This window comes from Salvelinus namaycush, chromosome 5 (assembly GCF_016432855.1).
Source record: "Salvelinus namaycush isolate Seneca chromosome 5, SaNama_1.0, whole genome shotgun sequence".
In the NCBI taxonomy this organism is placed as follows: domain Eukaryota; kingdom Metazoa; phylum Chordata; class Actinopteri; order Salmoniformes; family Salmonidae; genus Salvelinus; species Salvelinus namaycush.
The window spans coordinates 18725563-18742596 of NC_052311.1; the positions used below are offsets into that span (position 1 = coordinate 18725563).

The window sequence follows — 17034 nt, forward strand, 5'->3', positions numbered from 1 at the left end:
TCATGCCTCATTGCAGAATGCCTAAGGCACGTTCACACAGATGAGCAGGGACCCTGGGAATCTTTCTTTTGGTGTTTTTCAGAGTCAGTAGAAAGGCCTCTTTAGTGTCCTAAGTTTTCATAACTGTGACCTTAATTGCCTACAGTCCGTAAGCTGTTAGTGTCTTAATGACTGTTCCACAGGTGCATGTTCATTATTTGTTTATGGTTCATTGAACAAGCATGGGAGTTATTTAGATTTTTACGAACTATCTTTGAAAGACAGGGTCCTGAAAAAGGGATGTTTCTTTTTTTGCTGAGTTTATTATATATAGTGCATTTGGAAAGTATTCAGACCCCTTAACTTTTTCCACATTTTGTTACATTACAGCCATATTCTAAAATGTATTAAATCGTTTTTTCCCCTCATCAATCTACACACAATACCCCAAATGAAAAAAAAAAAAAAACTGAAATATCACATTTACAATTGAAGTCGGAAGATTACATACACCTTAGCCAAATACATTTAAACTCAGTTTTCACAATTCCTGTGTCACGGCCGTCGAATGAAGTAGACCAAAGCGAAGCGTGGTGAGTGTACATATTCCTTTTTACTAGGATGACGCAGAGAAAAACAATAAACAATACAAAACCAACCGTGAAGCTTAAGGCATATATGCCACAAACAAAGTTAACTTCCCACAAAGAAAGGAGGGAAAAGGGCTACCTAAGTATGGTTCCCAATCAGAGACAACGATAGACAGCTGTCCCTGATTGAGAACCATACCCGGCCAAAACATAGAAATAGAAAATCATAGAAAAACAAAACATAGCATGCCCACCCCAAATCACACCCTGACCAAACCAAATAGAGACATAAAAAGGCTCTCTAAGGTCAGGGCGTGACAGTACCCCCCCCCCCCAAAAGTGCGGACTCCGGCCGCAAAACCTGAACCTATAGGGGAGGGTCTGGGTGGGCATCTATCCGCGGTGGCGGCTCAGGTGCGGGACGCAGACCCCGCTCCACTACTGGCTCACCCCACTTTGGTGGCACCTCTGGTGCGTGGACCCTCGTCGCCGACCCCGGACTGGGGACCCTCGTTGCGGGCCCCGGACTGGGGACCCTCGTTGCGGGCCCCGGACTGGGGACCTTTGTTGCGGGCTCCGGACTGGAGACCGTCGCTGGAGGCTCCGGACTGTAGGCCGTTGTGGGAGGCTTCGTGCCGTGACTCCTCACTGGAGGCTTCGTGCCATGGATCATCACTGGAGGCTTTTTGCCATGGATCATCACTGGAGGCTTCGTGCTATGGATCACCACTGGAGGCTTCTTGCCATGGATCATCACTGGAGGCTTCTTGCCATGGATCATCACTGGAGGCTTTGTGACATGGATCCACTGGAGGCTTCGTGCCATGGATCATCACTGGAGGCTTCTTGCCATGGATCATCACTGGAGGCTTCGTGCCATGGATCATCACTGGAGGCTTCTTGCCATGGATCATCACTGGAGGCTTCGTGCCATGGATCATCACTGGAGGCTTCATGTCATGGATCATCACTGGAGGCTTCTTGCCATGGATCATCACTGGAGTAAGGAGACGTATGGGCAGTCTGGTACGTGGAGCTGCCACAGGGCTCACCAGGCTGGGGAGACATACTGACCTCTCTAAGGTCAGGGCGTGACATCCTGACATTTAATCCTAGTAAAAAATTGCAGTCTTAGGTCAGTTAAGATCACCACTTTATTTTAAGAATGTTAAATGTCAGAATAATAGTAGAGAGAATGATTTATCTCAGCTTTAATTTCTTTCATCACATTCCCAGTGGGTCAGAAGTTTACATACACTCAAGTATTTGGTAGCATTGCCTTTAAATTGTTTAACTTGGGTCAAATGTTTTGGGTAGCCTTCCACAAGGTTCCCACAATAAGGGGTGAATTTTGGCCCATTCCTCCTGACAGAGCTGGTGTAACTGAGTCAGGTTTGTAGGCCTCCTTGCTCAAACATGCTTTTACAGTTCTGCCCACAAGCTTTCTATTGGATTGAGGTCAGGGCTTTGTGATGGCCACTCCAATACCCTGACTTTGTTGTCCTTAAGACATTTTGCCACAACTTTGGAAGTATGCTTGGGGTCATGGCAATAGGACCACAGAAACCTACCCACATCCTGGTTCACTCTCTCCACCTGCCCGTTACTCTCGGGGTGAAAAGCCGAGGTAAGGCTGACCAAGACCCCCAGACGTTCCATGAACGCCCTCCAGACCCTTGACGTGAACTGGGGACCTCGATCAGATACTATGTCCTCAGGCACCCCGTAGTGCCGGAAGACGTGTGTAAACAGGGCCTCCGCAGTCTGTAGGGCCGTAGGGAGACCGGGCAAAGGGAGGAGACGACAGGACTTAGAAAACCGATCCACAATGACCAGGATTGTGGTGTTACCCTGTGATGGAGGAAGATCCGTTAGGAAATCCACCGACAGGTGCGAACACGGCCGTTGTGGAACGGGTAAGGGTTGTAACTTCCCTCTGGGCAAGTGCCTAGGGGCCTTGCACTGGGCGCACACCGAGCAGGAGGAGACATAAACCCTCACGTCCTTAGCTAAAGTGGACCACCAGTACTTCCCACTAAGACAGCGCACTGTCCGACCGATGCCCGGATGACCAGAGGAGGGTGACGTGTGGGCCCAATAGATCAAACGGTTGTGGACAGCAGACGGAACGTACAGACACCCAGCTGGACATTGGGGGGGAGTGGGCTCTGTACGTATCGCCCGCTCGATGTCCGCGTACAGCTGCCACACTACCGGTGCCACCAGCCAAGAGGCCGGGAGTATGGGAGTGTGATCCATGGCCCGCTCCTCCGTTTCATACATCCGGGACAGTGTGTCTGCCTTCGCGTTCTGGGAACCTGGTCTGTAGGATAGGGTGAAAACAAAACGGGTAAAAAACATGGCCCACCTTGCCTGGCGAGGATTCAGTCTCCTCGCCGCCCGGATGTACTCCAGATTGTGGTGGTCAGTCCAGATGAGAAAAGAGTGTCTAGCCCCCTCAAGCTAATGTCTCCATGCCTTCAAGGCCTTGACGACAGCCAACAACTCCCGGTCCCCCACATCATAGTTTCGCTCCGCCGGGCTGAGCTTCTTCGAAAAGAAGGCACAGGGAAAGAGCTTTGGTGGCGTACCCGAGCGCTGAGAGAGCACGGCTCCTATCCCAGCCTCGGACGCGTCCACCTCTACTATGAACGCCAAAGAGGGATCCGGATGAGCCAGCACGGGAGCCGAGGTAAACAGAGCCCTCAGCTGACCAAAATCCCTGTCCGCCTCAGCTGACCACTGCAAACGCACCGGTCCCCCCTTCAGCAGTGAGGCAATGGGAGCCGCTACCTGACCAAAGCCCCGGATAAACCTCCGGTAGTAGTTGGCAAACCCTAGAAACCGATGCACTTCATTTACCGTGGTGGGAGTCGGCCAATTACGCACGGCTGAAATGCGGTCACTATCCATCTCCACCCCTGAAGTGGAAATGTGGTACCCTAGGAAGGAGACGGACTGTTGGAAAAACAGACATTTCTCAGCGTTGACGTACAGGTCATGCTCCTACAGCCGACCAAGCACCCTGCGCACCAGGGACACATGTTCGGCGCATGTAGCGGAGTATATCAGGATGTCATCAATATACACCACTACACCCTGCCCGTGCAGGTCCCTGAAAATCTCGTCTTCAAAGGCCCGGAAGACTGATGGAGCATTCATCAAACCGTACGGCATGACGAGGTACTCATAGTGCCCTGAGGTGGTACTGAAAGCTGTCTTCCACTCGTCTCCCCCCCGGATACGCACCAGGTTGTAAGCGCTCCTGAGATCCAATTTGGTGAAGAAGCGCGCCCCGTGCATTGACTCAATCGCACTGTCTATGAGAGGTAGCGGGTAACTGTATCTATCAGTGATCTGGTTGATACCTCGATAGTCAATACACGGGCGCAGACCTCCATCCTTCTTCTTCACAAAAAATAAACTCGAGGAGGCAGGTGAAGTGGAGGGCCGAATGTACCCCTGCCTTAGGGATTCAGAGACATATGTTTCCATAGCCGCCATCTCCTCCTGTGACAGGGGATACACGTGACCCCTGGGAAGTGCTGCGTCTACCAGGAGATTTATCGCACAATCCCCACGTCGATGGGGTGGTAATTGAGTCACCTTCATTTTACAGAAGGCGAGTGCAAAATAGGCATTTTCAGAGGGGATGCGCACGGTGGAGACCTGGTATGGACTTTCCACCGTAGTCGCACCAACAAAAACCCCTAAACACCTTCCCGAGCACTCTCGTGACCACCCCGTGAGAGCCCTCTGTTGCCACGAAATAGTGGGGTCATGACAGGCCAACCAGGGTATGCCCAGCACCATGGGAAACGCAGGAGAATCAATAAGGTAAAAAATTATTTTCTACCTGTGATCCTCCTGCGTCACCATGCCCAGTGGAGCGGTGGCCTCCCTAATTAGCCCTGACCCCAATGGTCGACTATCTAGGGCGTGAACTGGGAAGGGCATATCCACTGGAACAATAGGGATCCCTAAACTATGGTCAAATGATCTGTCAATAAAGTTCCCAGCTGCGCCTGAATTTACAAGCGCCTTATGCTGGGAATGAGGGGAAAACTAAGGAAAATGAATATACACAAACATGTGTGGGGGGGGGGGCTCTGGGTGAGCCTGGTGCCGACTCACAGAGGAACCTCTCCAGCACCGACCGGCAGTGTGCCCTCTGCGGCTACAGATGGTGCATGGACCGGCCCCTCCTCCGGTCGCCCTACGTGCAGCACCTCCCAGCTCCATGGGCATAGGAGCTGTGGTGCTGGGGGATGAAATCGACAGACCCCGATCTGGACGTCCACGGGTAGCCAGCAGGTTATCCAACCGGATGGACAGGTCCACCAGCTGGTCAAAGGTGAGAGTGGTGTCCCTGCAGGCCAACTTCCGACGGACGTCCTCGCTCAAACTACAACGGTAGTGATTGCTCAGGGCCCTGTCGTTCCATCCCGCGCTGATGGCCAGGTTCCGAAAGTCCAGAGAGAACTCCTGTGTGCTCCTCGTCCCCTGCCTAAGTTGGACGAGACATGGTCGAAAACTGCCGGGTGAATTCCTCGAATTGGTCCAACACCGCTTCTGCTTCCTCCCAAACGGCGTTGGCCCACTCCAGGGCTTTCCTTGAGAGACAGGAGACGAGGGCGGACACACTCTCACGGCCCGAAGGAGCCGGGTGGACGGTTGCTAGGTAGAGCTCCAGCTGGAGTAGGAACCCCTGACATCCCGCAGCCGTCCCATCATACTCCCTCGGAAGATCGAGCTGAATCCCACTGGGACCGGGTGAAGGAGGGGTGAGTAGTGATGCCCTTGGTGGTGCTGGTGGAGGCGCTGGAGGAACTCCTCTTCTCTCCCAGTGATCCATATTCTGCAGGACGGGATCCATGGCGATGCCAAGATGTTGTATCATGGCCGCATGCTGCTGGACGCGCTCCTCGACCCCTAATCCAGGGGTGTCTGCTCCTGCTGACTCCATATTTCTGGTGCATGATTCTGTCAGAAGGTGAGTGTAACTGGTGCATGAAGTCAGGCGCAGGAGAGCAAAATGAGTGAGCAACGTACTTTACTCAAAAATAAAGGCACAAGGTAACAAATACACTTGACCAAATACAAACGGAAAATATTACGCACGTGTGAAAACAGCACCCGTCGAAAAACCAGCCATCATGAACCGAAATGAAAATAGAAAAAATCACGCACAAAAACATGGGGGAAAACAGAGGGTTAAATACATGAACATGTAATTGGGGAATGAAAACCAGGCGTGTAGAAAACAAAGACAAAACCAATGGTGGATCAGCGATGGCTAGAAGACCGGTGATGTCGACCGCCGAACGCCCCCCGAACAAGGAGAGGGACCGACTTCGGCGGAAGTCGTGACACCCAGTCCCTGTTGCTGAAAAACATTCCCACAGCATGATGCTGCCACCACCATGCTTCACCGTAGGGATAGTGAAAGGTTTCCTCCAGATGTGACTCTTGGCATTCAGGCCAAAGAGTTCAATCTTGGTTTCATCAGACCAGAGAATCTTGTTTCTCATGGTCTGAGAGTCTTTTAGGTGCCTTTTGGCAAACTTCAAGCGGTCTGTCATGTGCCTTTAACTGAGGAGTGGCTTCCGTCTGGCCACTCTACCATAAAGGCCTGATTGGTAGAGTGTTGCAAAGATGATTGTCCTTCTGGAAGGTTCTCCCATCTCCACAGCGGAACTCTGGAGCCCTGTCTGAGTGACCATAGGGTTCTTGGTCTCCTCCCTGACCAAGGCCCTTCTCCCCCGATTTCTCTGTTTGGCCGGGCGGCCAGCTCTAGGAAGAGTCTTGCTGGTTCCAAATTTCTTCAATTTAAGAATGATGGAGGCCACTGTGTTCTTGGGGACCATCAGTGCTGCAGAAATGTTTTAGTACCCTTCCCCAGATCTGTTCCTCAACACAAACCTGTCTCAGAGCTCCATGGACAATTTCTTCGACTTCATGGCTTGGTTTTTGCTCTGACATGCACTGTCAACTGTGGGACCTTATATAGACAGGTGTATGCCTTTCCAAATCATGTCCAATCATTTTAATTTACCACAGGTGGACTCCAATCAAGTTGTAGAAACAGGATGCACCTAAGCTCAATGTTGAGTCTCATAGCAAGGGTTTGAATACTTATGTAAATAAGATATTTCAGATTTTTTGTTTTTATTACATTTGAATATATAATTTGTATATATATACAGTATCAGTCAAAAGTTTGAACACACTTCTACTTTTTCAAGGATTTTCTTTATTTTAACTTTTTTCTACATTGTAGAGTAATAGTGAAGACATCAAAACTATGAAGACATCAGATCTATCAGTTGTGTTGTGACAAGGTAGGGTTGGTATACAGAAGATATACCTATTTGTTAAAAGACCACATCCATATTATGGCAAGAACTGCTCAAAAAAGCAAAGAGAAACGATAGTCCATTATTACTTTAAGACATGAAGGAAATTTGTCCTTTGGTCTGAGATTTTTGGTTCCAACCGCTGTGACTTTGTGAGACGCAGAGTAGGTGAATGGATGATCTCCGCATGTGTGGTTCCCACCGTGAAGCATGAAAGAGGAGTTGTGATGGTGTGGGGGTGCTTTGCTTGTGACACTGTCTGTGAGTTATTTAGAATTCAAGGCACACTTAACCAGCGTTGCTACCACAGCATTCTGCAGCAATACACCATCCCATCTGGTATGCGCTTAGTGGGACTATCATTTGTTTTTCAACAGGACAATGACCCAACACACATCCAGGCTGTGTAAGGGCTATTTGACCAAGAAGGAGAGTGATGGAGTGCTGCATCAGATGACCTGGCCTCCACAATCACCCGACCTCAACCCAATTGAGATGGTTTGGGATGAGTTGAACCGCAGAGTAAAGGAAAAGCAGCCAACAAATGCTCAGCATAACTCCTTCAAGACTTCAAAAGCATTCCAGGTGAAGCTGGTTCAGAGAATACCAAGAGTGTGCAAAGCTTAGGGTGGCTACTTTGAAGAATCTCAAACATAAAATATATTTTGATTTGACTTATTTTGTTACTACATGATTCCATATGTGTTATTTCATAGCTTTGATGTCTTCACTACTTTTCTACAATGTAGAAAATAGTAAAAATAAGAAAAACCCTTGAATGAGTAGGTGTGTCCAAACTTTTGACTGGTACTGTACTGTATATACACTGCTCAAAAAAATAAAGGGAACACTTAAACAACACAATGTAACTCCAAGTCAATCACACTTCTATGAAATCAAACTGTCCACTTAGGAAGCAACACTGATTGACAATAAATTTCACATGCTGTTGTGCAAATGGAATAGACAAAAGGTGGAAATTATAGGCAATTAGCAAGACACCCCCAAAAAAGGAGTGATTCTGCAGGTGGTGACCACAGACAACTTCTCAGTTCCTATGCTTCCTGGCTGATGTTTTGGTCACTTTTGAATGCTGGCGGTGCTCTCACTCTAGTGGTAGCATGAGACGGAGTCTACAACCCACACAAGTGGCTCAGGTAGTGCAGTTCATCCAGGATGGCACATCAATGCGAGCTGTGGCAAAAAGGTTTGCTGTGTCTGTCAGCGTAGTGTCCAGAGCATGGAGGCGCTACCAGGAGACAGGCCAGTACATCAGGAGACGTGGAGGAGGCCGTAGGAGGGCAACAACCCAGCAGCAGGACCGCTACCTCCGCCTTTGTGCCAGGAGGTACACTGCCAGAGCCCTGCAAAATGACCTCCAGCAGGCCACAAATGTGCATGTGTCTGCTCAAACGGTCAGAAACAGACTCCATGAGGGTGGTATGAGGGCCCGACGTCCACAGGTGGGGGTTGTGCTTACAGCCCAGCACCGTGCAGGACGTTTGGCATTTGCCAGAGAACACCAAGATTGGCAAATTCGCCACTGGCGCCCTGTGCTCTTCACAGATGAAAGCAGGTTCACACTGAGCACATGAGCACATGTGACAGACGTGACAGAGTCTGGAGACGCCGTGGAGAACGTTCTGCTGCCTGCAACATCCTCCAGCATGACCGGTTTGGCGGTGGGTCAGTCATGGTGTGGGGTGGCATTTCTTTGTGGGGCCGCACAGCCCTCCATGTGCTCGCCAGAGGTAGCCTGACTGCCATTAGGTACCGAGATGAGATCCTCAGACCCCTTGTGAGACCATATGCTGACACATGCACATTTGTGGCCTGCTGGAGGTCATTTTGCAGGGCTCTGGCAGTGCTCCTCCTTGCACAAAGGCGGAGGTAGCGGTCCTGCTGCTGGGTTGTTGCCCTCCTACGGCCTCCTCCACGTCTCCTGATGTACTGGCCTGTCTCCTGGTAGCGCCTCCATGCTCTGGACACTACACTGACAGACACAGCAAACCTTCTTGCCACAGCTCGCATTGATGTGCCATCCTGGATGAGCTGCACTACCTGAGCCACTTGTGTGAGTTATAGACTCCGTCTCATGCTACCACTAGAGTGAAAGCACCGCCAGCATTCAAAAGTGACCAAAACATCATCCAGGAAGCATAGGAACTGAGTGGTCTGTGGTCACCACCTGCAGAACCACTCCTTTATTGGGGGTGTCTTGCTAATTGCCTATAATTTCCACCTTTTGTCTATTCCATTTGCACAACAGCATGTGAAATTTATTGTCAATCAGTGTTGCTTCCTAAGTGGACAGTTTGATTTCACAGAAGTGTGATTGACTTGGAGTTACATTGTGTTGTTTAAGTGTTCCCTTTATTTTTTTGAGCAGTGTATATATACTTTGTTATGTCAGTCACCAGCAGTCACTCAATTAGCCATGCCAGCTACCATTTTATAGATTTGTAAGTTAGTCGAGCCAGCTATCTAAACTTGAAGTACTCATGGCCGAATACCAACCGGGCATGCAAGGCACTTACCCAGAGGCCCTGACCTCCAGGGGGTCCCCATTAATTTTGTTAAGTCACTCTCACTCAGATATCAAATTAAAGGGAAAGGGGAATACCTAGTCAGTTGTACAACTGAATGCCTTCAACTTAAATGTGTCTTCCGCATTTAACCCAACCCCTCGCATGGCAGAGGTCATCTCAAAATGGTTAGAATTGCAGGACATTTGGTGTAAAACAGCAAAGAAATCTCTGCCCCATGGCAAAATGAGTAGAATTGCATTATAATTTTGTTTTTATTGCACAATTTTCTCCCCGCCTCATGGAATAATGTGTAGAATTGCAGAAAACGCGCCTTAAAACAGCAACATTTTCTTTACGCCCCATGGCAAAATGTGTAGAATTACAGGAAATGAACTTTGAAACTTAGGGCCCCGAAAGGGGGCATGTTGTCATGAGATTGGGTCCCCAGAAAACACAGAATTTCTAACTTGGGTCCCAGGTTGAAAAAGTTTAAGGTAGTTTAAGGTGGTATTTGGCCGTTTCAGGCCAGGTAGGTACTGAAGGACTTACCTAGGTTTGAATTTTGTGTCCTTTTTATGTGCTGCTCAAATCACATGTAAACAGAGCAAGTTTTCCACATACTGGGAATTCCCTTGCATGGTTGAGGATGAAGTGATCTAACTCCGAGAAAAGGTAGAATGTCCTTCCCAGATGGGGACAGTGCAGTGTACAGTAGCCTTAAGCAATGTACTGACAACCATCACCTAATGCTCAGTTCCACATGGACCCCTATCCCCTACCACTGGGCACATCATGTAGATCTGAGAAGAATTAGCAATATGGTAATAACCCCACTCTGATAGACTGGGAGGGGTGACTTTTTGCCTTAATGCTTATACAGTAGCCAATCCGTTCAGATCTACACAAATGCCTAGGGATTGGGAACAGGGGGCAAGGGACTAGTGGCTGATTTTGGAACAGGCCACCTGATTACATAACAAATAGAAAGTCAGTCAACCAGCAGTCAGTCAACAGAAAAGTAAATGATTTGATTTCACTAAACCCAATTTAACTCAATCCACCTCAGGAGTGCTAAGGTTTGGGCACACTGGCTAAATCCAGGTGAATCTTTTAAATTCACATAACTGCATTCCCAACTGAACACAGTAGATAGATCATGCTGGCCGATATTATTCTAGCACCCTCCATTCACGTAGCCTTGTATGAACCATCCTGATCTCGCGATCTTACATTCTGTTTTGCTACAAACATTCTGTTAAGCTACACACAGAATGTAAGCTCTCGAGATCAGGATGGTTCATACGAGGCTACCACTAAAGTGCTTTTGTTTTCTTCTCTCTCTCTCCCTCTCTCTCTCTCTCTCTCTCTCTCTCTCTCTCTCTATCTCTTACTCTCTCGCTCGCTCTCTCTCTCTCTCTCTCTCTCCCTCTCTCTCTTTCTCTCTCTCTCTCACCTATAGTTTCTCACTCGTAGCGTTATGCTTCATCCCTCACTCTCCCGCTGAATATTAATGACTTCTACGCTAATGTGCTTACAGCGGCTGAGGTCGAGCAGACCCCTCCTCTGAATGGTAATCCGACTCCTCATTTGCATATCCGCTTAAGTGTCAGATTCCCCCACAACCCCTAAATCACGGCAGTGTGTGAGTGTGCGGAGAGGCTTCATACGGAGGCCAGTGGCCCCTGAGCAACGGTCCATAATCAATGCGGTCGAACCGTACGTTCCGTACGTATACGGTCACATAACAATCAAAGGCTGTTTTGATTGGGAAAGGGAAAGTGAAAGGGGGATACCTAGCCAGTTGAATACTGAATGTATTCAACTGAAATGTGTCTTCCGCATTTAACCCAACCCCTCTGGTAGGTCAGAAAAGGTTTGCTGTGTAAAATGAAAGGTAATAGGACAATGGCAAGCCGTGTGTTGAAGAACAAGTGATGGGGTTTAGTCGTTAGTAAACGTCCAGTCGTCTATCATAGTGGATTCCTAATACAGTTTACAGTGTGACCTACAGTTGTTAATTCAAAGGTAATCATGATGACAAAGAAAAACAGAGATTATGAATGTAAGATGATACAATAGAAACTGTAAGCTTATTATGACTTATTGATGTTTATTCAAATCCATTTATGTTTTATATGACTGAACCTGATGGGATTATATCAGGGATTAAAACACCAATATGATATCAGCGATAAACAGCATTTAACAGTTGGGCTGAATGTATTAAGAGTCGTAAATGTTGTACAATAAGATGTACTGAGGATTGTCATCTAACAGGTTAATTTTGAATAGGCTGACTTCTCAGCAACATGCTTGAGAAACTGAACTTAATTTGATATCACTTCAGGTGATTAATAGTTTATATAAACTTCATCATATAGCATACCGCAATGTTTACTGCATCAACAACCTTAAAGTATGCATGCATAAGTAACATATGGGATCTTCATCCAGCAAAAAGCATAGTTTACCGGAAAAACAACACAACTATTACTTGTCTAAAACAGCTCCATAATGTCAAACAGATGCTACTGAGGTTCAAAGACACTACGATTCAAAATTGCTGCCGAGACTCAAAGTAATGCTGCAGCATATGCTGTTCTCTGGGCCAAATTATTCTCATCAGCTGGGCAGTGCATGGACATTAGTGACTCATATTAGTTGCCCGCCAACAACAACTTAATGTAAAAACTGAATCCCAGCAGACACATGTCTGGGGTTGGTAACTCAACAACAAACATCAATACAGACCAATCAACAAATCTAAAGGCACACCCATCATAATGGTTTCTGTCTGGTAGAGAACATATTCAGAATGGTTGGCATCACTGTATATCTATTTACCTTTTCTAAATACAAAATATGGTAGATAAAAAGGCTGATTAATTGTAGGCTACCTGACATGTTCCTATACAAGCCATATAGTCCTTCTACTGAATAGTGGTTGGCATGATTCAACAGCCATATCCTCACTAATATTTCTGACAGGAAAATGATACAACTGTTCTGAAAAAACAACCAAAAAAACCTATACCCATCCAATTGACCAATTCTTGATGGTTTTTTAAAATGATCAACCAGGACATCATCAGCTAGACAGGAAATGCTTCCACAACAGCTGGCAGGATGTGATGTCGGATGAAATATTAAAGAACAAGTCTAAGACACATATTCAGGGTGCACTACTATGAAGGGAATAGGGTGTCATTTGGGACGCAAACACAAGTCCTATTCAGCAATTTTCATTTAATGGCCCATTTTATAAAACATGACAATCAAGGCTAAAAAATAATACCCAACTGAGATGAATCTCACGAATAAAGTCCTTAAGTTTTCATAAACAATCTCTATTGTTTCTGCCTCTTTTATTGTTGGTTGAGAGATTCAAAATGCAAAGTTCCCCAAAATATTATTATCTGGGCCATTTTTGATCTCCATGCATGTAGAACACTTTGTCATTACCCAGATTTTCCCCATTAAATCCATCATAAAAATTAAGGAAATTAATGCAAACAAAATTATATTTACTACCTTTACGGCTGAAATGATGGCTATGATGACAGTAATATATTGGTTGTATATATATATATATTGGTGGTGTGTAGAGTATGTTCCTGGGAGTTGTTGCAGGCTTGGTATCTGAGGTAGGCTACAGGAGTGGAAGTCCACCGGGGCTTGGACCACTCCTGTTGAATAATTCATGAATGGTGTGCCATTGCATCTCTGCAACATTGCCTTGGTCTTCTTAAAGTTGCAACACCCCTATACACAGGAAAGTCTACATCTACACTGTAAAGCATAACCATTGAACTCACTGAGTGAATTGAGTAAAATGTATTTAAATTGTAATAGTCAAATTGATTGTTTTACGTTGTACTTACACAATTATTACTTGCTCCATTACTTTCAACCATTCTTACAGATATAACCAATATCTATCACCATTGTTACAAAAACAACCAATATCTATTACCATTCTTACAGATATAACCAATATCTATCACCATTCTTACAGATATAACCAATATCTATCACCATTCTTATAGATTTAACCAATATCTATCACGATCTTTACTGTGGTTCAACCATTCGTACATATATAACCAATTTCTATCACCATTCTTACAGACATAACCAATATCTATCAATCACAATCTTTAGTGTGGTTCCGATTAAAAATCCCAGTGGTCGAGTTAAATGCAGTTGGACAAAACAATGGTGATACTAAAATGAACTGTGTAACTGGTGTTCAAGTTTAAAATACGAAGACAAGTTAGTAGATTCTTGGTTCTCTCTTCAATTCCCCAAATGGCCAAACAGACTTAAAGCCAACCACTGTCAAATCCTTGCAACTTGACGTCTTCTCAGAACTTCTTATTCATGATAATTTAGCATAATGCTAATTCAGTGTAACCCAGTAGTTTGAACCATAACATACGGTAACATACGGGCAGCAATGCCAGCCATGACAGCCATACCCATAACAAGTAGACATGGGGACTGTTCAGCTTCAATTCTATTCTAAAGCAGCACGGTTTTACTGTGATTGTTCATTATAATTGGCAAACATATCCATGTATGACTTTTTAAACAAATGTATCAAAACAACTACTTCTAAATTAATGTCTTTAACCATCAATCTGTCATGTTCAATATTTGATGCTTCAGTTGAAGTGACCCAAATCCAAGGTGGCACAAACCTGATTGATGGCCAAGTACATAATTCTTACATGTTTTGAAAAAATATAATTTTTCCTAATTGAACTTTAACTGAACTGATAAAGACAACTGATAAAGACAACCTGACAACTAAAATAACAAACATACATTTTGTTGTTACTAATGATCTATTTAGTAAGTGTTTGTGTTCGAGCCTACTGTTTACATTTTTTTAGGAATCTTCCAATATCAGTGAAATATGAAACCAAAACTCACTGAACTGAACATATTTCCTTGCTCAGTCATTTTACATGATAGCCCTATCCAAATTTAAAAAAATGTTCTCCTTGAAAATGAAAATGTTATGTAAAATGATCTGTCCTTCATGTAATTTAGGATAATAAAAAACTACACCTAACATGGCTATGACATACTTGGAAGGTTGGACACATCTGCAACATTAACACATCTGTATTTACAAATATAACCACTTTCCAGGTTAAACTACTGAGCCGACCCGAACAGCACGAGAACCTGTGCCGCAACACTTCAATGTCTACCCCCAAAACAAACATCCCAACACCTTTCATTAACAGGACAACCCCGTTCATAGCATACACTGAGCAGAACTAACTCACCTCTGTACGAGATTGTAGTCGTTTGTTCATCTCGTAGATCCTATACTCGGGTTGGACCATGTAGGGCGAGTGCCTTCTGTAGAAGGGTCCGAATGGGGAGGAATAGAACGGGTCGTTGGGAGGGTTCGACATGTTGAGTTCTTGCCGCGGTTACAAGCTGCACAGCGCAATTTCAACATCCACGCAACGCACATGGAGTGCGATGCTCTTGAAAGCGCTGTGGTACCAGCCGCTATACAAGGCTGAGCTACTCTGCACGTTGGGCTGACTAGTTCGCTGCTATAGCGGGGAGGTGAGGATGGGAAGGGGGAGGAAGGGACGGGGGACTGGAAGGCAGGGTAGGAGAGAGGGAGGGGGAGCGCATGTTCATTGGACGGGTTTGAGGGCTGCATGGTTCCAGTCTAAGGGTCGTTTCCTGCTTCTATCCTTGTATTGGAGTCGATCCCAGTTCCGATCAGACAGTTTTTGCTTTGGGGACTTTTTTTGTTACCACACAGTAAATTTATCTGAGTAAATGTTACTCAGATTGAATACAATTATACTCTACAAAAGATAACATTTGGTCCCAGTCTAAAAAGAGTAAAAATTACTCTTGTTGCAGAGTTCAATTTTCAAAGTTATTTATACTCTATTCAGTGTTTATATTTAACTCTACAAACTGTAATATACTCTATTTAGAGTAACATGGAAACAACTCTACTGCCAATTCACTCAATACACTGAGCAAGGCTGCCGGCCCAGACGGCATCCCCAGCCGCGTCCTCAGAGCATGCGCAGACCAGCTGGCTGGTGTGTTTACAGACATATTCATTCAATCCTTATCCCAGTCTGCTGTTCCCACATGCTTCAAAAGGGCCACCATTATTCCTGTTCCCAAGAAAGCGAAGGTAACTGAGCTAAATGACTATCACCCCGTAGCACTCACTTCCGTCATCATGAAGTGCTTTGAGAGACTAGTCAAGGACCATATCACCTCCACCCTACCTGACACCCTAGACCCACTACAATTTGCTTACCGCCCCAATAGGTCCACAGACGACGCAATCGCAATCACACTGCACACTGCTCTAACCCATCTGGACAAGAGGAATACCTATGTAAGAATGCTGTTCATCGACTACAGCTCAGCATTTAACACCATAGTACCCTCCAAAGGGTACATAGTACCCTGGGTCTCGACCCCGCCCTGTGCAACTGGGTCCTGGACTTTCTGATGGGACGCCCCCAGGTGGTGAGGGTAGGATACAACATCTCCACCCCGCTGATCCTCAACACTGGGGCCCCACAAGGGTGCGTTCTCAGCCCTCTCCTGTACTCCCTGTTCACCCATCACTGCGTGGCCATGCACGCCTCCAACTCAATCATCAAGTTTGCAGACGATACTACAGTGGTAGGCTTGATTACCAACAATGACGAGACGGCCTACATGGAGGAGGTGAGGGCCCTCTGAGTGTGGTATCAGGAAAATAACCTCACACTCAATGTCAACAAATCAAAGGAGATGATCGTGGACTTCAGGAAACAGCAGAGGGAGCACCCCCCTATCCACATCGACGGGACAGTAGTGGAGAAGGTGGAAAGTGTTATGTTCCTCGGCGTACACATCACGGACAAACTGAAATGGTCCACCCACACAGACAACGTGGTGAAGAAGGCGCAGCAGCGCCTCTTCAACCTCAGGAGGCTGAAGAAATTCGGCTTGTCACCAAAAACACTCACAAACTTTTACAGATGCACAATCGAGAGCATCCTGTCGGGCTGTATCACCACCTGGTATGGCAACTGCTCCACCCACAACCTCACAAGGCTCTCCAGAGGGTAGTGAGGTCTGCACAACGCATCACCGGGGGCAAACTACCTACCCTCCAGGACACCTACACCACCCGATGTCACAGGAAGGCCAAAAAGATCATCAAGGACAACAACCACCCGAGCCACTGCCTGTTCACCCCACTATCATCCAGAAGGCGAGGTCAGTACAGGTGCATCAAAGCGAGGACCGAGAGACTGAAAAACAGCTTCTATCTCAAGACCATCAGACTGTTAAACACCCATCACTAACATTGAGTGGCAGCTGTCAACATACTGACTAATAAATGTATCACTAGCCACCTTAAACAATGCCACTTTATATCATGTTTACATACCCTACATTACTCATCTCATATGTATATACTGTACTCTATACCATCTACTGCATCTTGCCTATGCCGTTCGGCCATCGCTCATTCATATATTTTTATGTACATATTCTTATTCGTTCCTTTACACTTGTGTGTACAGT

General features: G+C 46.2%; 1 protein-coding gene across 2 annotated transcripts in view; it reads right to left on the bottom strand.

The window, feature by feature from the left end:
- The window catches only part of LOC120048023 (LIM domain-binding protein 2-like), a 106771-nt gene extending 91779 nt beyond the window's left edge, over window positions 1-14992 (bottom strand). For both annotated transcript variants that reach the window (XM_038993694.1, XM_038993693.1), the window contains exon 1: window positions 14751-14992. In XM_038993694.1, the coding sequence (XP_038849622.1) occupies window positions 14751-14882 (132 nt within the window). In that variant the 5' untranslated portion in view covers window positions 14883-14992. The remainder of the gene's footprint in view (window positions 1-14750) is intronic.
- Between the last annotated feature and the right edge of the window lie 2042 nt (window positions 14993-17034).